The sequence below is a fragment of the Cibotium barometz genome, chromosome 19, assembly GCF_041138505.1.
Source record: "Cibotium barometz isolate CiBa-2024 chromosome 19, ASM4113850v1, whole genome shotgun sequence".
In the NCBI taxonomy this organism is placed as follows: Eukaryota; Viridiplantae; Streptophyta; class Polypodiopsida; order Cyatheales; family Cibotiaceae; genus Cibotium; species Cibotium barometz.
In genome coordinates, this window is record NC_141064.1 from 46,427,300 (window position 1) to 46,453,380 (window position 26,081).

The window sequence follows — 26,081 nt, forward strand, 5'->3', positions numbered from 1 at the left end:
ACACCCACTTAAAAGTGGGCACGTCCTTTGGGCACCCACTTAGGAGCCAAGGTGGGAAGCCCCACTTAAGTGAGTGTGGACCTACCCACACTGGTCACCCACATGCAAGCGTTTTATAATTGCATGCATAAACTTGTTTTCGCATGATTTGTTTGCGTGTGTTTGCTTGTTTTGCCGTGCCAGTACACTGGATGGAGCGCTCCCAGTGTACCGTGGGAGTGTTGCTTGCTGACACATTGGTGTGGCGTGTGAACAGGTGGTAAGTATTACCATTTTGGCTCTTTTAAAATGTAAAATCCATAAGCTATGGATTTTAATGTTTATAAGCTAACGTGTTCACACACATTTAAAAAAGGGGTTGGACATTCTCTTTGGATGGTGTCCATAAGTGTTAAATAGGTATTAAGGTTTTATAACCTTTGGAAAAGGTTTTGCATGAAACATTTAGTATGATTCCCCATGTGGGTGGTGGGGGTTGGCTTCTTTCTCTCCATCGTGTGTTGTACCTTCGCTCTGTCGCCTGGCTCTATCGCAGCTGTATCCGCTTGCATTGGATCCGCCGGATTATACCCGACTGCTGTACCCGTCTCTTAGCTGTACCCACTTGTTGTACTTCACCTGTACCTGCTATTGTACTTGCCTTGTACCTGTTGTTGCAGATTACCCATGTGCTGAATCTACTGCTGTACTTGCTGCAAGTACTGCACCTGCCTTGTACTTGGCTGATTGTACTTGTTGTAAGTATTGTACCTACCCTGTACTTGTTGCAGATTACACGTGTGTTGTACTTGCCCAGTACTTGTGTTGTACTTGTCCAATACCGAAATTGTACTTGAATCATACCTGTAGTACTTGAATTGTATCTGTTGTACCATATTGCATATGTTGTACCAAATTGTATTTGCTGTACCAGGACTTATACTTGCTGTACTAGGTGCCTCATGTTTCTTATTTGTGTAAACTTAAAATTTGCTAAATTAAGTTCAAAGATTTCTCTAAGTTTTGTGCATAGCAGGAACAAAGTATGTTTATGTTAGCTATGCTTAGAAAGTTTTCCTAGTGTGGTTAGTTTTTCCGTGAGTAGTGGTGCTAACCGCGCGTCTTCAGAATTTGTGAGAGCTAGTGAAGGTTAGAAACACTAGGGAATCTGGGAGCAAAGCTTATCTGGGAGAACCACGCAATGTTCCCTCCGCGGTGTACCTCTTTGTCTATGCTAGTACGGGCGTGTCTGTTGGTGCACGGTCCCGGAAGACCAGTGAAAGGCAGGTGTGCACCCAGTGTGAAGGGGGGAGTGTGCTTGTGATTTAGGTCTTCTTCAACTGTCCAGATTTCATCGACAAGTACCCAATTGTTTGAGTTGTATTCACTCCATGTGAGGAGAAATCTGTCACTCCATGTGAGGAGAAATCTGGCCTATTGGCCCGTGATACTTGTACATATAAATACTCCAAGAAATACAAATGTATTGAGGGAGGGGGAGGGGGGGGCACTCTTTCCGGCCCCAGTGTTGGTGTCAAGTGTTATTGGTCATTTTCAGTTTTAATGTTGTTAATAATGTCCATTGTTGGTATTAGTTAAGTGTTTTAAAAATGTGTATTTTGTCTTCCGAATTGCAGGCCCTCCTGTAAGGAGCGGTTACAGAAAAGAACACCTAGAAGCTCTGGGTGAGTTGCTTCTTCCAAAGGCTTCACAGTTTTTCGTGCTTTTGGCGAGGGCATGCATTATAAAGTTGGTGTTACATATCCGTAACGCCGCTACGGGCGTTACCACAAGAGGGGACGGCCTCTGGCTCACCACCTAGCCATATGTAATAAAGTAGGAACTTTATTCAATAGGGTTAATAATGGGACAAGTCCATGTATAAAAGAGGGGACTTGGACCATGGTTGTAACTTTTGATGATCATTTTAGAAATGGAAATTTATGTTTCTTGGAGCTCATGGCTTCTCTCTTGGCTTATGGAAGGCTATTTCCATTCTCTTGGTGAGAGACTAAACACACTTAGGCATCATGTTTACATGGTGATTACTCATATTTTTCATGCATTACATCCCTTCATTCCAATTGGTATCAGAGCTCTTGATTTTGATCATGGGCATGCATGGGTTGTTGGGAAAATTTGCTTGAAAATTTGAGTTTCTTTCATTTTTTTTCTCATTTTCTTGTAATCCTTGAGTGATTCTTGACAAAACTTCTCTAATCTTGCTTAATCTCATGGAGATGGTGAGCATTTCATGGAAATTGCTTGAATTTTGAGTGATTTTGGCCAATTTTGCCATTTTTGGACCAAATTTTGGGCCTCTGGACCAAAAATTTGGGGCAATAGGGCCAAAACTTAGGGCAAGTGACTAATTGCAATTAACTTTTCTGCTTATTACGTTTAGTAATCATCTTCTTCTTCCTCAAGCTTTCCATAGCCATGGGATGCTCTTCCTCTACCCGTTTTGATGCCAAACCTTAGGGCTTTTGTAGAGCTTCTTGAGATCTTTCATTTGAGCCTCTTTCTTGCAAATTTTTTCTCAAGATTTGGGAGCTTGTGAACCTTTCTCCATGGCTGAAAGTTGAGCTTTCATTGCCAAGTTCTACTCAACATAGATGGCTGCAAGCATCATATTATGGTGATTTCTTCTCTCAATGAGCATGGAGACTAGCAATGGGGCTGATTTTTCACTTCCACGCTGAATTTCGTGGCTGAATTTCGCTGATTTCGTCGCCTCTTCCATGCCTCCTCCAAGCTATGAAGCTTAGCCATTGTTTGAAGCTTATTTCAAGCCATCTTCTTTGCACATGGGAGGTCTTTAATGGCTGCAAATCAGGGAGCAAAAAGGGGCCACGTTTTTCTTCAACAAGAGGCTTCTTTAACATTTTCTACCATTGAAGCTTTCCGGATGACATTGGTGAGTGGTTTGATCAATCCCTTGCAAGTTTGAAGCATTTGGTGGAGCTTGGGAATGGATTAGGGTTGGACACATTCAAACTCCCCTAATTTTCAGAAATTAACCATTAAAGCTTGACCATTCACATGCCAATATTGCTTCTCCATGCATTATTGATGGCAATGGTGAAAGGAATTGATTCCACATGAGCTTGGCCAATTCATAGATCACATTTTGGGGGATTTTCTTCATTATGTCTCATTTGGCATGCCATTGATGGAATAGCAAGCTTATGCAATGTTTTTGGAGTCCCTCATGCTCATCTTGATGCCATATGGACACTATGGATGCTATACATAGCCATGCCAATGCTATGTTTTACACATGGGCATAAGAGAGCATAAGTTTTGGAAGCATGCATTTGTCAATATGATGTGAAAGGGATTGTTGGAATGCAATTGCAAATGCCTTGATTGTGGTTAACAAATGCTTATGCAAATGCCATGGTGAGGGCATTGTGAATTGTTGGTTTGTGTTGGAGCTTTTGGATGATGGATTGAGGCATGAGTCCATGCTTTATTGATGAGTTCTAAATTGTAAAAGGGCATGAGTCATGCTCAATACTTGTAAGCCAACAAACTTGTTCTATCATTTGATATTATCCACATCATTTTGTACCTACACTCACCATTGCTACCACTTCAAGTTTCTATAGAATCTAGCAATGTGTGAGGGTACCTTGGCATTGGTTGGAGAGGCCAAGGGGAGAATGGCTTGAACTCTTTGTGCCGTGATTGCTTGGTAAAGCGGTACAAAGGGGGATTAGGTACACCGGTGTGAAGAAATGGCCTCAACCTTCACCTTGGAGGAAAACTCGGTGAAGGGGTGAGAAGAGCTTGGCCGGGAGATCGGCAAGCTTCAACGCGCGTCCTCAACAATCCTCACCATCGACCTTGTGGATGCATTTGGGCAATGGGGTCTCTTTTCCGTCATATTGTGTGGATATTGCAAATGCTTTGATGGACAAAGAGTGCATATGATCTTTCATGACATTGTGGGATACAAAGAGTATTGCATTGTGATTTGAGAAGTTGCATTTTCATTTGAGATTTGGTTCCAATTACAAAGGAGACTCTGGCGGAATTTTTCCAACAAGGGAGCCAAACAAGCTTATTGATTGGAGATTTACCCCATGGATACACTTGAAGAGTTATTCACAACTACCAAGGGGAGAAACACCAATCATTTGTAGCCGGATTGAGCTTTGGGACCGAATTTTGGGAATTTTTGGGATTTTACAAAACCCTAATTCAGTCCTAGGGTTTTTGGGATTAGGTTCGAGTGATTACACGACTCTATTCTACTCCTTGAGAGTTTTCAAATGAGCCATAGAACCCCTTAATCGGATATCACAATCTCGGTCAAAGTAGTCATGTTGACTTTCTGGTCAAAGTCAAACAGAATATACTTCCACTTTGACTGAATCAAAATGCGTTTAGGGGTAGGTTCTATCTTCCGTTAGCTTTCTATAGAGCCGTCAAAATCCTAATTCCGACATATATTTTGCGTTCCAAATTACTACTTTCAGCTGTCCCGCACAAACCCTAAAACAGAGAGTACTTGCCCACACCTAATTCTTACTGTGTTCATTTGGGAGGATAGTAGACACCATTACCTATCCATAGAACCTTCTTTTGTCCAATTCCGACATCATTTGGGCATTCTACCAACATCTTGCATTTCTTCACTATGCCGAAGGGAAGACCACGCAAGGGTGGGGATGTTGTGCAAGAAATGATCATTGGTGATGAGGACATGGAAGGTAATATGGATGCAAGGGATGCATTCATCAATGAAGACAATGGGGGCAATGTACATAATCAAATTTCTCAAGGGACACAAGCGGCGGTTAACCATGACACCCTCATGCAAATGCTTGTACAACGGTTGGAGACCTTAGACTCCAAGCTTGATTCTCATTTTGAAACATTATCCTCACGGATTGGTGTGATGGAGGACAAGTTTGGGAAGTCTCAAGCACAAGAAAAGCATGGGAATTATGGTGACTATGAGCAAAGAAAAGGCAAGGGCATCTTGAATGAGGATTCCATGAAGGCCGTACAAGAGGATCCATTGGGAGCATCCACTCGGGGATTCATGGCGGATGCACGGAGACCTCTTGTCAAGGACATGTTTCCTCCTTCTTTTCATTCGGGTTTGTCTCACCTCAATGCATCAAAGGGTCCTACCTTTTCTAGGGCAATGCATTCAAGGGAAGAGGATGAGGTGTTTGTGAATGATGAGGAGATTGCACTCGATTGGAATCAAATGTCCTTTGCCCAAAGACAAAGGGATGCTCACGAGAAGTGGATGGAATTGTCGAATATCATCAAGAGGGATTACAAAGACTTTGCACAATTTATGGAGTCATACTCGAAGATGCAAAGATTCAAGCCCTCTACCCAACATGATAACCCGTCCCACATATCTTCCAAGGATGTCAAAGACAAAATCTCACTATCAAAGTTCAAAGGTGACGGGTCATCTCCGCAAGAGTTGGAGGAGTGGGCTACCAAGCTTGACACCTATTTCCAACTTTACCCAAAAAGTGAGCGTGATATGGTACAATTTTCCTCCTTACATCTTGAAGATTATGCTCATCCATGGTGGAGGCACTTGGTCAAACAAGGGAACACGCCATCAACTTGGGAAGGATTGAAGCGGGAGATGAACTTGGCCTTCATTTCACCCTTAGTGCTCGACCGATACCATGAAGAATGGTATGAGCTTTCTCAAAAGGGGATGATGGTGAGAGGTTACATCAAGAGATTTTTGAAGCTTTCAATGTACGTGGAAGGCTTGAGTGAAGACATGAAGATGAAAAGTTTGTGCATGGGCTTGAACACTTCATCAAGGCGGATGTGTCGGCTCAAAGGCCTAGCTCTCTCAAAGAAGCTATGAGGTTAGCCGAACTCTATGAGCCAAAGTATAAGAGGTCTCAGCCCATGACCTTCACCAAAGACACACTCAAACCAACCACTACTTCTTACAATTTTGGGAAAGGTCCTACCTCTACATTACTATCCTCTAATCCAAGAACTCCTACATCATTTGGGGGTGGACAGCCAAAGAATGGGATACATCAATTTGATGCCAAAAAGAGTAGTGACTTCATGAAGAAGAAGCCCTTTCAACCCTTCAAGAAGACTCAAAGAATGGATGATCCAAAGATTGAGGAGTTGAGAAGCAAAGGGCTATGTTTCAAGTGCAAAGAGAGGTGGTCACCCGGGCATGTGTGCAAATCAAAGAAGATTGTGGCCACTATGATCCTCATGGATGAGGAAGAGAACAAGAATGACTCTCATGACATTGAGGAATGGGAGGATTGCAATGAAGAAGCACATGAGGAGTCACTTGAAGACCATTCTTTCATCACGGAGGATGGTGAGTTTCCGTTTGATCCGGGAGGTGGAGTTAAGGAAAGCCTTGTGGACGGAGACATGCCTACCAATGCAGAAATTTCAGCTTGCATATGCTCTATCTCACAAGAGTTGTTGGCGGGTTGCAAGAACCCAAGCACACTAAGGTTGGTGGGGACCATCAATGGGAGGGTTGCACATATTCTTGTGGATTCCGGGAGCACTCATAGGTTCATCAACTCTAAATCCATCAACTCTCTCAAACTCAATACAAAGAAGACACCTACAACGTTCCAAGTGCAAGTGGCAAATGGGGAAAGTGAGAAGACTAGCTTGGTTTGCCCTTCTACAAAAGTGGTTTTATCCTCTTCATACACTTGGGAAGGTGATTTGGTGGTTTTGGATATGGGTCCCATCGACATTATCATGGGGTGTGATTGGTTGGCTTCACTTGGTGACATTCACATGAACCTTCAACAAGGTTTCATGAGCTTTCTACATCATGGGCAACAAGTGGTACTTGTTGTAAATGCACCTAAGAAGCTCTCTTTGATCACTCCAAGGCGACTCAAGAAAGAGATTAAGGCTTTTGGCACTATCTATGTGTTACATGTTACCCAAGAGGGGATGGAAGGCAGTGGACAGCACATAGATGAGGAAATGGCAACTCTTCTTAAGGAGTATGAAGATATTTTGCAAGTGCCAAAGAGTCTACTATCTAAGAGGGAGATTGACCATGCCATAGTACTTGAACCGAATGCAAAGGTTGTCAACAAGCCTCCTTACCGTTTGTCTAAGGTAGAAAGAGAGGAAGTGGCTAAGCAAGTGCAAGATTTGCTTGCTATGGGTCTTATTCAACCTTCACAATCTCCATTTGCATCTCCCGTTCTCTTGGTGAAGAAGAAGGATGGATCCTTTCGCATGTGCATTGATTATCGTGACTTGAACAAGGTCACAATCAAGAATAGGTATCCCATACCTCGCATTGATGATCTTCTTGATGAGCTCAAAGGGGCAAAGTTCTTCACCAAGATTGATTTGAGATCGGGATATCATCAAATAAGGATGAAGGAAGGTGATGAAGAGAAGACAGCATTTAGGACGGAAAGGGGATTGTTTCACTTCATGGTGATGCCCTTTGGTCTTACAAATGCTCCGGCCACTTTTCAAGCATTGATGAATCGGATATTGGCTTCCCTTCTTTTCAAGTTTGTGCTAGTGTTCTTCGATGACATCTTGATCTATAGCAAGAGCAAAGGGGGACATCTATATCATGTGAAGCAAGTGTTTGAAGTGTTGAGGAAGCACAAGCTTTATGCAAAGGAGAGCAAATGCACATTCATGGTCAATGAAGTGGAATATCTTGGACACTTGGTGGGTGAGAATGGCATAAGGGCTGATCCTAAGAAAGTGGCATGTGTCAAAGAGTGGCCAACACCAAGCAATACAACTCAATTGAGAGGATTTTTGGGATTATCTTCTTTCTATAGAAGATTCATGCAGCATTATGCATCCATTGCGGCACCTCTTACCGACTTGCTCAAGAGGGAGGCTTTCTTTTGGGATTCCATTGCCAACAAGAGCTTCAATGAGCTCAAGGAGTTGCTCACTTCAGCCCCTATACTTGTATGTCCATTGCATTTGAAAGCAGAAAGCTTACCGAAAAGGAGATGGGGCTTCATGTTTATGAGCAAGAGATGCTAGCCATACTTCATGCCATCAAGAAGTGGCATCACTATCTTTATGGTGCTCATTTCAAGGTGAGAAGTGATCATAGGGTGCTGAAATTTTTCCTCTCCCAACCAAATCTTTCTCCAAAGCAAAAGAGATGGCTGGCCACACTTCAAGGATATGATTTTGAGATATCCTACACACCCGGGAAGGACAATGTAGTGGCGGATGCATTGTCTAGAATGTGGGCATGCGCTACAACTTCAATCATGGAGGTATATAGTGAATGGATCAAGGGGATTCAAGAGGAATACCTCATCAATGAAGGTGCTGCCCATATTTATACCAAATTACAGCAAGGTGATGGTGGAGAGTTTCCTCATTACAAGCTTCACAATGGTCTCTTGTGGTACAAGGATAAGGTGTATTTGGTTCCTACCTCATTCTACATACCAAAGGTGCTTCATGAGATGCATTCTTCACCACTTTCGGGCCATCTTGGTGTACTCAAAACCTATGATAAAGTGAGCAAGAGTTTCCCTTCTTTTCAAGTTTGTGATGGAATGTGCTTCTTGTCAAAAGAATAAGGATAGCCATCAACTCCCAAGTGGTTTACTTCATCCATTACCTATTCCGGATGGTAAATGGACTCACATTTCTATGGACTTCATCACGGGTCTACCAAAGACAAAGCATGGATGGGATCAAATATTTGTGGTGATTGATAGGCTTACAAAATCAGCCCATTTCATTGCTTCAAAGACCACTTATGGAGCATCTCATATTGCCAAGCAATTTTTGGAACATGTATTCAAGATACATGGCTTGCCACTCAACATAGTTTGTGATCGAGATACCAAGTTCATGGGGACTTTTTGGAGGTCATTATATGAGAGCTTGGGTACTCAAATCACTCCATCTACGGCCTATCACCCTCAAACGGATGGGCAAACGGAGTGCACAAACAAATGGCTTGAGGTGTACTTGAGGCACTATTGTCATGACATGCAAACATCTTGGGATGAGTGGCTTTATCTTGCTGAATTTTGCCATAATTCAAGCAAGCATTTGAGTATTGGCATGTCACCATTTGAGGCTCTCTATGGATATCAAGTACATGTGCCATCGATAGCCTTCCATGAAGACAAAGTGGTCAATCCATTGGCAAAAGAAGAGTTGGAAAGAATGAGACAACTTCTTCAACTTTGCAAGGACAATATGAAGAAGGCTCAAGATGTCATGAAGGCTAATGCGGATGTTCATAGAAGGAATGTGGAGTTTCAAGAGGATGATTATGTGCTATTGAAGCTTCCCAAGAGTCGGCATAACACTCTCAAAGGTGTAACCAACTCAAAATTGGCTCATAGGTATTATGGACCATACTTGATTATCAAGAGGGTTGGTGATTTGGCCTACAAGTTGGATTTGCCTTCTTCGACAAGGATCCATAATGTGTTTCATGTATCTAACCTTAAGAGGTTTATGGGATCTTTGCCTCAAGAGATGGAAGAGCTTCCACCCATGAATGAAGAAGGTGAGATCATTTATGAGCCGGAGAGGGTTATTGGCAAGAGGACAAGAGAGTTGAGGAATCGGAATATTGATGAATACCTTGTCAAATGGAAGCAATTACCCATGGATGAGGCTACTTGGCAATCATTGGAGTATGTCCAATAACATGGCTTACTTGTGGATGACTTTCCGTGACCAAGTGGTATGGTTTACTTGAGCAAATTGGGTAATACGAGGAGAAGTATACATGCTGTAATTTCTGGACAGCTTTGGGAAGGTCTACTATTGGGCCTATTTTTCTACTCCAACAAGCTTCATGGTGTATCCTAATGAAAGATTATGATGTGGGCTACATATGGCTGAGTGTACATATCATTTTCAGCCCAATATATGGAGTCTAAATGAACGATTTTCAAGGGTCTTCATCGACTAGAAGGGCTGTCATAACAGTCCCACTCATACACTTTGGGCTTGAAGCTTTGTGGACTTGTATACATCCGGGTTTTCATTGTATATGTGCTTTGGATGTACTTGAGAACTCTTAACCACTTCCCATTGATTACATTAGAGTCTCATACTTTGAGATTGTACATGTTATTGATTTTGAGGACAAAATCTTTGGGAAGGGATGGTTTGTAATAAAGTAGGAACTTTATTCAATAGGGTTAATAATGGGACAAGTCCATGTATAAAAGAGGGGACTTGGACCATGGTTGTAACTTTTGATGATCATTTTAGAAATGGAAATTTATGTTTCTTGGAGCTCATGGCTTCTCTCTTGGCTTGTGGAAGGCTATTTCCATTCTCTTGGTGAGAGACTAAACACACTTAGGCATCATGTTTACATGGTGATTACTCATATTTTTCATGCATTACATTCCTTCATTCCACCATAGAGGAAGAATGAGGATTGCCCCTCATCCCCCAGGCTATATAGTGTGTGGCTTGCCGTCCACACTAGCCTGGCCGCCCATGACTCCGCATGGGCGTCCTCTCCCACTGAACCCCGGACATGGCCATCCGGTCTGCCGTCGGTCACAGGCATTACAGCCTACGTGACATTACCCCTCCCTTAAGAAGAGTTTTCGTCCTCGAAAACAATCTGGGGAAACCTTTTGGAAATTGCACTACGGCGTTCCCAGGTAGCTACCTCCTCATCCCTATCTGTCCATTTAACAAGTACTTTCTGGTACACTTTATGTCGGGTTTGTCTGTCTGGATACCCAAGAATCCTTTCCGGTTCATGTGGTATCTTTGGTGGAGTGATCAATTCCACCAAATATCTAGAGAAACTACGTTCTCTATCCCGTGAACTGATTTCTTCAGTTTACTAACATGGAAGACAGGATGAACTTGAGAACTCTCCGGTAACTCAAGTTTGTAGGCTACGTCCCCAATCTTCTTAAGGATTTTAAAAGGACCACAATATCTCGGAGAAAGTTTATCACACTTTCCCGTTTTCATGGTTTGTGACTGCGCAGGAACCTTGAGGAATACAAAGTCACCTTCTGCAAAGGTCACCTTTCTTCGTCCTTTATCCGCATAAGTTTTAGCGCGATCCTGAGCGCTACGAATGCTCTCTCGTGCGGCTCCGAGCATATCATTCATATCTTCAAGGAAATCCTTGACAGATTGAATCTTCTCCTTTTCTAGGCCTACAGCCATCGGAGATCTCGGCTGGAATCCATACATTAACATGAATGGTGTAAATCCAGTCGTCGCTGAATGCTTGGAGTTGTTATAAGCAAACTCCAATATGGGCAAATATTCTTCTCAATTTGATTGCTTCTTACTTACATAAGAACGCAACATATCCTCGAGTATTTGGTTAACTTTTTCAGTTTGACCATCAGACTCCGGATGATCTACCATACTCATACTCAGAGTAGTATCCAACTTTTTGAAGACTTCCCTTCAAAAATGACTGTTGAACTTTCTATCTCTATCCGACACTATATCTGTGGGCAGGCCATATAGCTTGTAGAGATGTTCAATAAAGAGTTTTGCCAACTCTGGCGTTTTAACAATTTTCTTCGTGGCAATAAACTTTGCCATTTTAGTTGTCCACTACTACCCACACCGAGTCATTCCCTCGACTCGTCTTGGGTAAACCGGTAATGAAATCCATGGAAATGCTTTCCCATTTCCCTTGAGGAATCTCCAGCGGATGGAGTAGTCCTCCAACCTTAAGACGTTCATGTTTATTGACCTGGTACTTACTGCATTTCAGCACATAAGTTTGGACGTTCTAAACAAACTAGGCCAATAAAACTGTCTTTTTACTAGTGCATAGGTCTTCTGAATCCCAGGATGACCCGCACTTGGACTATCAAAACTATACCCCGAAGACTCGGCTAGCCTCTCCGGACTAATTCTCGCCTCGCTACCCGCCGCACCTATGGCCAGTCTCTCCGGACTAGCATTACGTGCCGGCGAGGAAGGTGGGTGAGGCTGTGACAAAGTGCATACGCTACAGCGCGCCAGACCTCTGTAAAGACAGGATCATGCTCACACAAGCCATGATTTGGTATTTTAACCAAAACCTTAAGGCAAATTTCATGCCTTGATTTTGCATCATGTCATTAGCACAGAAGCTAATGTACTGGAGAGCATTCTAGTAGCGCAAGTTCTTAGATTATGCTACTAGATATTTGTAGACTACGCTACCATGTTGCATCACCAACTTGTTAAAACTTCTCCTTGGAAAGCTCTACGGCCATAGGAGAAATAAACTAGAGCTAATCTAATCATGCATCACAAGGATTAGTTCCAAAGTTGAGAGATACTTCTCTCAGAGTAACATCTTTGCACAAGCATATGCTCTAGAATTTTGTTGAGTTTCTAACTACCATCAATCTACGGATGGTTAAACTCCACTCTAACTCAGAGTAAATGTAACTTTTTTGAAGATTTCCCTTCAAATATAACAATCAAACTTCCTATCTCTTATGCCATACTATATATGCGGGCAGACCATATAGTATGTGGAGATGTTTGATAAAGATTCTTGCACCACTACGGGTGTTTGGAGTTACATTCAATCACTTACAACTCTTTGTTGCTATTACCAGACCTTCAAGGATTGTCTGGACTCACACAACTATTCGAGTTTATGTGATATTTAAGGATATCCCTCCTTTCCGTCAAGAAAGGTTTTTGTCCTCAAAAACTCTACTCTCAAGCGGACTACGCGCTAGTATTGAAACCGATCCCGTCAAGTGGGAAAGACTCCGTTGGACACCCACACGCTTAATAGCACAACTTTAAAACCACAAATTTGAAATGGACAACTTAAAACAACTTGAAAAATAAATGAACAGAAATGGAAAGATGGACACCAGCACTGGGGCCGGAACGGGCCGACCCCCCCCTCAATATATGATATATTTATTGGGAGTATTTAATGAATACAATGCTCCATGGGTTCTGAGAACCAGATAATGTCCATGTACATATGAAAACAGTACCAAACAAATAGGCTCGAATTTCGATGAAGAAAACTCGAAGCAGAACGACCACTAGTGTGGTCCAATCTCTACGGTCCTGTGCTTTCACTGGACTCCGCGGAGAGCACCTCACTGGTGTTCCGAGACCACGCACAAACAGGCGCTCTCGTACTAACGCCTGGCTCTCCCGATCTCAGCACCTTTGGACCGAGGTTCGCCAATACAGCTTGGACAACCCGGCACCGAACGGGTGTGGCCGTAGAGGAATGAATCCCTTATCAGATTTAAACATAAAATGCTCTACTCAAATCTGAAAATCACTTACTTGTAGATGGTTGATAGAAGACCAAAACTTGTGGTGTTTGTGTAGACTTTGAAACCACCCAAGAGATGTGAAGACTTCTTGTAGCCGCCAATGGAAAAGAAGTACAACCTTTAGCCAAAAAGAAGATGGAGCTGCCACCTTAGGAGAGGTAAAGTCCTCTTGTAGGAACACAGCTACCAACAGAAGCAGCTACGCATGAAGATACAGCCACCTGAGTAGCTGGAGCGTGGCCTGCTGGTGATGGAACAACAGCCCGGCTGCAGAGTGCAGCGTGTTGGAGAAGTATGTTCACGATCGGCTGGTGTTGGTCACACAGCTGGTTGCTGTAATATGCTGCTGAAGATGGCCTACGTCTGCCTGCAGAGGAACTAGGCAGCACAGCCTGTGGGTAAACAGCCGCCAGAAGCAGATGTAGCCGTACAGTAGGAGATGGCAGCCAGTTTACAGTAAGTTTAGTCGCCAGGCGAAGAGGGCAGAGAGAATACACAGCTACCAGCAGAGGTTTAGTGCTTTGGCGTCTGCATGAAGAAGAGTTGTGGAGGGGCAGCCGACTGTAGTAGCACAGAGGCAGGTAGCCTTCAGGTGGTGGCAGCCGGCTGCAACACAGTAGCCGCCTATGCACAGCAGATTCAGCAGCCGCCTGGGGTAAACATGCGCAAGAGAGATAGTCGCCTGTTGTCTCACGTAAGAAGGTGGAAGCGAATTCAGTATGCGCTGAAGGGAAAGGCCTTTTTTTTTAATAAAATTAAAGTGGAGTTGTACTATTGATGATACCCACGTTTGCATGTGGGGAACTAGTGGGAGTAGGTGACCATGCCCACCCCCACACTCACTTAAAAGTGGGGCTCCCCACCTTGGCCCCCAAAGTGGGTGCCCAAAGGGGGTGCCCACTTTTAAATAAATGTGAACACCTAACCTTATAAAATAAAGGGTTAGAAGATAAAACATTAAAACAACAAGTGCGACATACTTACCACCTGTTCACATGCACCAAAACTCGTCAGAATACAGAGCAGACTTCACGACTCACTGGCAGGCGTCCCCGCTCAGTAAGTAACACGTCAGGCAGGCAAACACACAAATACATGTCATGCGAAAACAGTTTCAAGCATGCAAATCATGTGTGCATGTGCAAATAGTAACATGGACATATCTCCCGTTCATGGAACAAGTACAAAATATCTGTCGGCACAAAACTGGCACGACATAAAAACATAAAAACCTGGTCTTCCTATGGAGTGACAGTCCCATAGGTAAGACACAGTTCCAGGCACGAGTTTCCCTATGGTGTGACAGTCCCATAGGCAAAACACGGCACGAATACTGGCTCTTCCATGGCGTGACAGTCCCATGGGTCGAACACAGTCCAGGTCATACACGGGTGGCACTGGTCTGGCTCCCGTCCATACGACACCATCCTGCTAACACACGGGTGGCACCAGTCTGGCTCCCGTCCATGTTAGCAAAATACTGGCCTCTTCACATGAGACACCGGCCTGGCCTCAAGTGAACGAGACGCAAAAACTGGAGATGGACCAAATGGTCGGCCAATTGGTGACATCCCCCCGGGCTTCTAAAGAGTTGACCTCAACTGAAAAGCCTCAAGATATGCCTGCAACAATTGCGGATAATCTGCAAAATAATCCTCATTTACCCACTTGGCATCAATAGGCAAATAATTCTTAAACTTCACAAGGTATCTCCTGGAAAGCTTTCCTGCACGTAGCTTTCTCTCCTTGTGAAAAACAATCTGTTCTGGCTGGAGGATCTCCTCAAGCTCTTCAATTTCTGGTGGATCTTCTGTGACAGGCTCATCAGGATCTGGCCCCACATATTTCCGAAATAGACTCACATGAAAAGCATTGTGAATCTTCCAATGACTAGGTAAAGCAAGCCTGTAGGACACTTCATTGATCTTATGAATCACCTTGAAGGGTCCATAGTAGCGAGGAGAAAGCTTAGGATATGATCCCTCTCGACCTGGCCTCTTCCGAAGCCTAGCCTTCTCAAATTTCAGCAATACCCAATCACCTTCTTTGACTTCCATGTCCCTTCTATGCTTGTCAGCAGCCATTTTATGCTTATCCTGAGATCTTGCAATGGCTGTCCGCACCTGACCAAAGGCAACATCCAAGTCACGAACATATTCATCAGCTGCAAAAATCTCATCCTTTGTACGAAGGATGGGTGGCAAGACCACTCTGCCATAAATAATCTCAAACGGAGCCTTTCCTGTGGAAGCATGGATCGTATTGTTGTAGGCAAACTCAACAAGTGGAAGATACTTCTCCCATGCACTCTTTTGATCTGCCACATAACATTTCAACAAATCCAACACGGCTGAATTTGCAGCTTCACTTTGGCCATCCGTTTGGGGATGATAAGCTGATGAAAACTCAATCTTAGTACCCATATTATCAAACAAAGCCCTCCAAAATAGGCTTGTAGTCCTGGGATCTCTATCCCCAACAATGGATTTAGGCATACCATGATGCTTGAAAATATTAGCAAGAAAAAGCTTTACCATATGATCAGCTTTGATGGTTTTCTTGACAGGCAAGAAGTGAGCTTGCTTGCTAAACCTGTCCACAATAGTCCAAATAGCATCATTCCCATGCTGGGATCTAGGCAAATCCATAATAAAATCCATCGTGATACTTTCCCAAGGTTGCGAGGGAATAGGCAAGGGCTGAAGCAAACCTGGAGGCTTTTGCCTATCAAATTTCACCTTTTGGCAAGTGATACATGCACGCACATAAGCCTCAATGTCTTTACGCATGCTTGGCCAAAAGAAATACCTCTGAATCATGCGAGTAGTAGGCATAATACCTCGATGACCAGCATATGGTGGAGCGTGACATTCGTCCATAACCTTTGGACGCAAATCCTTCACCACACATAGGCAATTATCCTTCATGAGATAACCCTTGTTGATAACATAAGAGGCATGTGAATGACCAGCCATCAAATCAGTCCATATATGGCAAAAATCAGCATCCAAATGATACATATCTCTCATAGCAGATAGATCTCCATGAGAGGCCACTGAGACTGCAGCAACATAAGGCCTCCTAGATAGTGCATCGGCCACTACATTTTTCTTTCCTGGAGTATGCACAATCTGAAAATGAAACATGGAAAGAAAGTTTGCCATTCTCATCTGCTTCTCTGAAAGCTTGGTTTGAGATAGAAAGTATCTCAAGCTTTGATGATCTGTCTTGACTACAAATTCAGCCCCAAGAAGGTAATGTTTCCAAATCTTTAAGGCGTGAATTACAGCCAAGAGCTCTTTCTCATAGATATCCATATGAAGCTCAGCATCATGCAAACGACGGCTCTCGTATGCAATTGCATGCCCTTCTTGATTTAGGACAGCTCCTATGCAATCAGCACAAGCATCACATTCAACCACGAATGACTTGTGCAAGTCAGGAACAATCAATACTGGACCACATATGATCGCATGCTTGAGCTGCAAGAAAGCATCCTGTTCCTTTGAAGTCCATTTGAAAGCAGTTTTCTTCTTCGTGAGATCATGTAGAGGAGTGGCAATCATAGCAAAATGCCTTATGAAACGCCTGTAGTACGAACATAATCCCAGAAAACTACGTACTTGATGTACGTTTTGCAATTCGGGCCAATTCCGAATAGTCTCTATCTTTGCAGGATCCATTGTAACTCCATCTTTGGATACAATATGTCCCAGATAATGAATCTCTGAAAGGAAAAACTCACTTTTCTTGGCATTGACGAAAAGTTTATGCTTCCGCAACTCTTCGAACACTGTGACCAAATGAGTTCTGTGTTCCTGTTCATTCTTGGAGAAAATCAAGATATCATCAAAGAAGACTCCTGTAAACTTGCGATGGGGTCGGAATATCCTATCCATCATTCGATTAAAAGTAGCAGGAGCATTGGTGAGACCAAAAGGCATTACCAAGAATTCATATAATCCGAAGGCTGTCCTGAATGCAGGCTTAGTTCCGTACGTCGTATGACTGAAATCGTACGTACTTGCTGTACGGTACGGTACCGTACGGATTCGTACGATACCGTACGTTTTTTTTTTTTGGTCGTCGTTGTTGTTGTTGTTGTTGTTGTTGTTGCTGCTGTTGCGTGGAGCAATTTCAGTCTTCTAGAGAGCCATTCATCGCCATTTGCAGCCTATAGGGAGCTGTTTGTCAGCGTGTGCACTTGCCATTGCCATATTAGGCAAGCGATCATATTGCCTGATGAGGAGGACGAGGCAATCTTCATGGAGCTCTATAGTGAGCTTGTGGCAGCAGATACTCGCAGCACCAGGAGTCAGCATGGACGGGGGCCCGAGCAGTTGGAGTTCATAGGCCTCCGCCTTCGGCATCGGCAAAGGGTGGCCTTCGCACATATGTGAGGCGGGGATCCTCGAGCTCCAATCCCCGCCTTCATGATGATATTCCATTGCCCCCTCATGATGATACCCCACTGCCTAGAGAGCCCTTGTTTGATGATGATGGCAACCTACTTAGCGAGAATGATCCCCAGAGTGTCTCGTCCACCTTCGAAGAGTCCTCTTCAGAGAACTCTCTTGATGGACACTCTAGTAGTGATCATGTTGATGATCATGCAGATGTTGGTGATGATGTAGACTTTTGATATGTTATAGCTCTCTAGGCATTGGGCATCTATCTCCTTCTAGCCCATCGATGATGTATTGTAGTATGTAGTATCATGTATGTACGCATGTTGGCGGTCGCCCATGCCATGAGTTTTTGGCCTATCCTTTTGTAGCAATTTTGTACTCTAATGGCATGATGACATTATGTTCATGGTTCTACTATTTTGTAACTTCTTGTCTACAATTTTTAAGTTTAGGAAGTATTTTTTAAAAAAAAACGTACTAATATCGTACCGTACCTCAAAAAATTTTAAGGTACCAATTAGTACCGTATTTTATCGTACCGTACCGTACCGTACCTTTCGTACTAACTAACCATGCCTGAATGCAGTCTTATGGACATCTTGTGGCACCACGCGTATCTGGTGATAACCACTCTTCAAATCAAGTCTACTAAAGCAAGCTGAGCCATCAAGCTTATCCAAGATATCATCAATACGTGGAATAGGAAATCTGTTCTTGATGGTGAGCTTGTTCAAAGCTCGATAGTCTACACACATACGGAATGATCCGTCCTTCTTTTGAACAAGAAGCACAGGAGAGCAGTAAGGTGAGGAACTGGGCTGAACCAAACCTTTCTCTAAAAGCTCGTTTACCTGCTTCATAATTTCTTCTTGTTGTGCAGCACTCACTCGGTATGCGGGTTTGTTAGGTGGAGAACTACCTGGCACAAGATCTATACGGTGATCTTCGGGCCTTTGGGGAGGTAATTCACCTGGCAACGAGTCAGCAAAACAGTCTTTGAATGCATTAAGAAAATTCAGCCTATCATTAGACATAGCATCCACATTTTGATGATTTGGCACAAGACTATCACGCACAAAAACCAAGTACGCTGAAAGACTCTTTTTCATTGCTTTATTAATTTGGATGTGTGATACAACTGGGATGGAATCCCCTTCTTTGCCAGCATCAATAAAATGCATGCGGCCTTTATGCATAAAAGAAATCATATTGGACTTGTAGTCTTTGCGGGGCTCAAGCCTATGGTGCCACGGCTTGCCCAACAATACATCACATCCATTCAGAGGAGCAACTAGGAAATGCTCATTATCAAGGTAGCCCTGTATATGGATACGCAACTTCCCAATCAAAGGGGTAACCTGCACCTCTTTACCAATAAATGCAGCTTCGGCTTCAATCTGAGGTCCCATGTTTTTTTGATGTGTTATTTTCAGCTTTACCACCCTTGTAAGGCTCCCGGAAGTTCTTTTTAGGTGGCTGTCCACCCTTTTGCTGATTTGGGACAGCCTTGTCCTTCCCCTTGGGACCTCCTTGATCCTGCTTAATCTTGAGCACCAATTGCTCCGTAGCAAGAGCAGAAGCTGTGAGTTGTTGCAACGTATGTTTTGGGTGCAATTCAATACCCGATCTATATGCAGGTTGCAGTCCAGAACGAAACTTCCTCTTTCTTTCATCCTTAGTGATTTGCATGAAGGGAGTCACTTCCAGCAACACTTTCCAAAATTTGTTAACATACTGTTGCACACTCTCATTATCTTTTTGTTCCAGCCTGTCCCACTTTTGAGTGAGAGTTTGCTCTGCATTGGGTGGCAAGAACTGAGCATAAAATCTATCTTTGAATTCCTTCCAAGTAGAGATGGGATCCTTGGTGATCTTTTCAGTGATCCACCAATGGGCAGTAGTCCCTTTCAAAAACATGCTAGCATGGCGCACCTTTGACTTTTCTGTGAAGTCCTCATCGCTAAAAGCAATGTCGAACTGTGCCACAAATGCTAACACCTTAGAAGCATCATGTTCACCATGAAAGACATCAAATTTGACAGATTTGTCACCTGCTTTGAATTCCTTGAGCTTCCTAGCATGAGGCTCATGATCTTCTCTTTTTCTTTTCCCCTTATCCAACGGGGTAGCCCTATCTGCATGGGCTCCATGGGTCGTCATAGAAGCTTCATGGGGCACGGCGGCATGTGCTCCACGAACTCGAAACTCAGATGCATGTGACTTACCTGCATATGGCATTGTCTCTCCATGAGACAACTCAGAAGGCAAAATTTTTCTGGAAGTAGACCTGTCACCATGAGATACATACATGTCTTGCATGCATGTGACTTTCATGCCCTCCATGAGCACTGGTATACATATATCTGTCAGGCTTAGTGCCTTGGGGAGAGGATGCATGTCGAGAGGTGACAGTCACCTCTTCCTTTTGCATAAAAGATTTCAGCCTTTGGGATGCGGGATCTCCATGCTTCAAACGAGGTGGATTTCTGAATTTCAGCTCTCCGTCATCCCCCTCTTTGATATCACCTTTGCGAAGGAGATAGGCAAGTGCCAACTCCCTTGGTTTCTTGCCCACTTCACGAGCCATTGATTCAAAAGTTACATCAACCATAGCATCAGCCTTCCTGGCTTCAATAGCACTTTGCAGATGGGGATCTTCATGCAAAAACTTTAATTCTTGCTCTTGAGCCTGCAAAAGTTTTCTCATATGTTCCATTTCAGCCCTCATAGCTTCAGGCTCTTGTTCAAGCATAACTGTCTTTCCTGGAGACAGTTGACCCTTGGATTCACTATCCATAACCCTTTCAAGGGGCTTGTGCCTACCACGCTGGGCATCAGACCCACGAGAAGCACTAGATGGACCCCTCGAATTTGGTACTTCCAAAGGGTTGCCTTGGCTGTCCATTGTGTTTTAAGTTTGCTAAAAGTGGGATGTCCAGTACACAGGTTCGTTTCCCCACTAGGAAGAGGGAAACAACCGTGCTCTGATACCAATGAAACCGATCCCGTCAAGTGGGAAAGACTCCGTTGGACACCCACACGCTTAATAGCACAACTTTAAAACCACAAATTTGAAATGGACAACATAAAACAACTTGAAAAACAAATGAACAGAAATGGAAAGATGGACACCAGCATTGGGGCCGGAACGGGCCGACCCCCCCCTCAATATATGATATATTTATTGGGAGTATTTAATGAATACAATGCTCCATGGGTTCTGAGAACCAGATAATGTCCATGTACATATGAAAACAGTACCAAACAAATAGGCTCGAATTTCGATGAAGAAAACTCGAAGCAGAACGACCACTAGTGTGGTCCAATCTCTACGGTCCTGTGCTTTCACTGGACTCCGCGGAGAGCACCTCACTGGTGTTCCGAGACCACGCACAAACAGGCGCTCTCGTACTAACGCCTGGCTCTCCCGATCTCAGCACCTTTGGACCGAGGTTCGCCAATACAGCTTGGACAACCCGGCACCGAACGGGTGTGGCCGTAGAGGAATGAATCCCTTATCAGATTTAAACATAAAATGCTCTACTCAAATCTGAAAATCACTTACTTGTAGATGGTTGATAGAAGACCAAAACTTGTGGTGTTTGTGTAGACTTTGAAACCACCCAAGAGATGTGAAGACTTCTTGTAGCCGCCAACGGAAAAGAAGTACAACCTTTAGCCAAAAAGAAGATGGAGCTGCCGCCTTAGGAGAGGTAAAGTCCTCTTGTAGGAACACAGCTACCAACAGAAGCAGCTATGCATGAAGATACAGCCACCTGAGTAGCTGGAGCGTGGCCTGCTGCTGATGGAACAACAGCCCGGCTGCAGAGTGCAGCGTGTTGGAGAAGTATATTCACGATCGGCTGGTGTTGGTCACACAGCTGGTTGCTGTAATATGCTGCTGAAGATGGCCTACGTCTGCCTGCAGAGGAACTAGGCAGCACAGCCTGTGGGTAAACAGCCGCCAGAAGCAGATGTAGCCGTACAGTAGGAGATGGCAGCCAGTTTACAGTAAGTTTAGTCGCCAGGCGAAGAGGGCAGAGAGAATACACAGCTACCAGCAGAGGTTTAGTGCTTTGGCGTCTGCATGAAGAAGAGTTGTGGAGGGGCAGCCGACTGTAGTAGCACAGAGGCAGGTAGCCTTCAGGTGGTGGCAGCCGGCTGCAACACAGTAGCCGCCTATGCACAGCAGATTCAGCAGCCGCCTGGGGTAAACATGCGCAAGAGAGATAGTCGCCTGTTGTCTCACGTAAGAAGGTGGAAGCGAATTCAGTATGCGCTGAAGGGAAAGGCCTTTTTTTTTAATAAAATTAAAGTGGAGTTGTACTATTGATGATACCCACGTTTGCATGTGGGGAACTAGTGGGAGTAGGTGACCATGCCCACCCCCACACTCACTTAAAAGTGGGGCTCCCCACCTTGGCCCCCAAAGTGGGTGCCCAAAGGGGGTGCCCACTTTTAAATAAATGTGAACACCTAACCTTATAAAATAAAGGGTTAGAAGATAAAACATTAAAATAACAAGTGCGACATACTTACCACCTGTTCACATGCACCAAAACTCGTCAGAATACAGAGCAGACTTCACGACTCACTGGCAGGCGTCCCCGCTCAGTAAGTAACACGTCAGGCAGGCAAACACACAAATACATGTCATGCGAAAACAGTTTCAAGCATGCAAATCATGTGTGCATGTGCAAATAGTAACATGGACATATCTCCCGTTCATGGAACAAGTACAAAATATCTGTCGGCACAAAACTGGCACGACATAAAAACATAAAAACCTGGTCTTCCTATGGAGTGACAGTCCCATAGGTAAGACACAGTTCCAGGCACGAGTTTCCCTATGGTGTGACAGTCCCATAGGCAAAACACGGCACGAATACTGGCTCTTCCATGGCGTGACAGTCCCATGGGTCGAACACAGTCCAGGTCATACACGGGTGGCACTGGTCTGGCTCCCGTCCATACGACACCATCCTGCTAACACACGGGTGGCACCAGTCTGGCTTCCGTCCATGTCAGCAAAATACTGGCCTCTTCACATGAGACACCGGCCTGGCCTCAAGTGAACGAGACGCAAAAACTGGAGATGGACTAAATGGTCGGCCAACTGGAGATGGACCAAATGGTCGGCCAATTGGTGACAAGTATCATAGGTCCAAGAATAAATCTAGACCATGTTTAATATTATATGTTATATTCTTGAGTCCTTCCAAGAAACTTTTAAACATCTTGCAACAACAAAGATGTGGTATAGTGTCTACGCACATATGGTGGTACTATTGATAAATTGCTTTGCAACAGATCAGTGGTTTCGCACTTGTAACAAAGTGCTTCATTGTTGCATATTATTACCCTTCATAAGCGGTTACACACTTATGAATTATTTGGGTGGGTTGTACCATTTATCAAGAAAATTCCAAACTACTAATAACCACATTATCAATCCACAGATAATGGCTGAGCTTGCTGCGAAGCCATAGGTTGCTAGATAATTGATGGTAATTACACAAGCCCAATGTCTCATTACATCGTACATTCAATATAAATGCAAACATCACAGTACTTCGTGATGATGAACTTAGGAATTTCATCCTATCCCTGTTTGGTGTTGGTATGAAGTATAACTATGAGAACATTATTTGCTGCCTCCTCATTATAGCGGCAAAGCTACCTACCCATCACAGGTGGCAATCTCTACCAAGCTATAACCAATGACAAGCAAATAAACGAGTACTCTTATTAGAACTTCATAACCATATCTCACACCAAACTTATAATCACTACGGATTAAATGCCAGGGCTTGCAAAATTGAATGTTATCTGATAGGTAGAGGGGATCATCAAACTACGGATGACCTCGACAACTCACTAGGACTAGTGATGTGTAACTTTTAAGTTACTCCACTCTCTTGCTTATTCCATACCATCGAACAAATCGGTCTCTCGATTTGAGCAACGTCAACATATTTATGAGTACCTCGATACTCATGGATTGTGGTTCGGTAATTTAAAATGTTGATCTAGAGTATCTTTCACTCGAGGATCTTAATTTAATTAGCAGCTATGTATTAGTAGTGAGTAACTACGTACCCACTATCATCACACTAGTAGCTCCATACTAGTCTGTGAGTAACTCCGTACCCAATGGCGTACCTCCCCCGAGTGGGAGTACCATATACAACCATCTATAACAAGATGCTGAAGTCACTTGCTGCTAAGAAGTGACTACACAAATTGACCCCTCCATTGCACATTGCAGTACAATATCTGGTATTACAACACAAATTTTTGGACGTCCTTATCATAGAGGTCAACTTAAAAACTAGTGCATAGGTCTTGTGGAGTCTCGGCCGACCTAACCACACCACTGGTGACTTTCTACAAAAAATGTGGCGCTGAAGTCACCACCTATGTACTTTAACTCCGTAAAGTACATGGTCTTCATCTATCATCTATGGAAATAAAACATTCCTGCGATGGATTTTTATCACCCTAAAATTATTGTGCACTATTTTAGTGTGAAGAGCTTTTTTCCTGGGTACCATGGTTCACCCCAAGCTCATCTGTTGCTAAATTCTCCGATTTAACAAAAGATATGTCTGCCTCCGAACACTCCAGTTCAGCCCCAGACTTTGAGTTTACTTCTTAACACTCCGGTTAAGTCAAAACTCACCAGATACAGTAGGATTTACCACTAAGCTCTCCGGCTTAGCCTTCTATCCTAACTCAGCCCGAGTTTATGTACACTTCATATGTCGGATCCGATACTAACAACAACCAGGCTCGTCTGGAGTGAGATACTACTCACTATTGCCATGTAAAACCTTATTAAATTCTAGAAATGCTCCACTCATTTCCCAGGGGTCATACGACTTATAGGGTTTACACGCACATGAACTTGTAAGCAAAATAGCCGGTCATGCAATATTACAATTGCTTATGTAGGAAAATAATATATTTTCCAAATTCATATGGTAGCAGTTAAAATGTGCTCACACAATCGCACACTTATGTTAAACATAGCAAGACTACGCTTGCAAAATGCTATAGGGCGTCCCCCATGCATGAAACTGTCCAACCAAACTAGTCTTACTGCTAACCTCTAGATTTAGATCACTCCGGAACTAAATCACTCTGTTAGCACTAGTACACCATCATGGTCTTGCTACCTAGAGCTTCTCCGAACTCTGTAATAACTGGGTTTTATCCCAACTTATGGCTATATTTGGTAATTTTCAAAGTTCAAATTTTATCTTGCACACTTTATCACTGCAGACAAGTGTACATACAGACCTGCCAAAGAATCAAGTTACATGCACAAGCCTTGGCGTCCCATTCCACCAAGACTACAATCGATAACATAAGAATTTGATGTCCCATACCATCAAATTACCACCAAACCAATTGATGTGACATATAAAAAGGCTCTTTCCCCCCTCGAAAGGTCACCACAAACTCTCGAGCAGTGGGATGTCGACGCATGGCAAATAAAAAGAAGAGAAAACATGCTGGTAAATTTAAGAACAATTCTCTTCGAATAATTTCTATAAGGGCATTGAGCATTACATCTCAAGACTATACCCCTTCAGATTTACCTTTGATTTCTACAAATCAATCCTAAATCTGCTATTATTATCTAGGCATATGCTAATCCCTCAGATTAGTACTTTTAGATAAACCATTTAATTGAGTACTGCTAGCAGCATTGCTAGCCCCTTTATCTCAAGAATAAACACCTTAGGGATTACTTTTACCAGGCAATCACGTGACTAAATCAAACTAGTCACTAATCTCTAGGCCCAAGTAGTGACACTATTTTGTTACTACCAACAAGGGCCAGCTTGCCTCTACGGGCCAGGGTTCTCTTGTTGCTACAAACAGTAAGCAACTTGTTTGGACACAAGGCGTAACCACATCAAGACTACGCTTGTACATGGTTCTCATTTGCCAAAGTTTTATCACAATCTTCTAGCATCTGTTAAAAGATTGTGAAAGGTTATGAGCACTACGGCTCAATTAGGCTTACCTTGATTTCTCGTGATAAGCACTTCGTCTAATTTGGGCACAACTGACGCCATGCCGGTCTTAGCCCAAGTAAAACACACCGCGGTTTCAGATTTACACTATAGCCAAACTACGTGACTTTGATGGTCAATACTAAGTGTATGCTCAGCTTAAATTTAGTCTCTCCGAACCAAATGTGTGATCACCACATGTGTTATTCTCGCGGCGCTACGGCCATAGACGTGTTCACTAGGTACAACGGCCATAGAACGGCTTTGTCTCGAAGGACTCGGCACTACGGCCGTGGGATTTGTCTCTCTCTTAGCACGCGACGCTACGGCCGTGTGCGGTGGGTCTCTCTCGTGGAAAACAGGCACTACGGCCACACGGCGCGACGGCCGTGTTGGGTTTGTTTCGTGGG

At 43.6% G+C, this 26,081-nt stretch overlaps 1 protein-coding gene across 5 annotated transcripts in view; it reads left to right on the plus strand.

Moving 5' to 3' along the window:
• Window positions 1–26,081, plus strand: part of LOC147628669 (dihydrofolate synthetase-like) — a 42,096-nt gene that overhangs the window by 12,411 nt on the left and 3,604 nt on the right. For 2 of the 5 annotated variants that reach the window (XM_086813886.1, XM_086813889.1), the window contains one exon: window positions 1,617–1,727. The exons of the other annotated variants lie outside the window; for them this stretch is intronic. Coding sequence is in view for 1 of the 2 variants with exons in the window: in XM_086813889.1 (XP_086670015.1) it covers window positions 1,617–1,668 (52 nt within the window). In the remaining variant the exon portion in view is untranslated. The remainder of the gene's footprint in view (window positions 1–1,616; window positions 1,728–26,081) is intronic. 5 annotated transcript variants of the gene reach the window in all.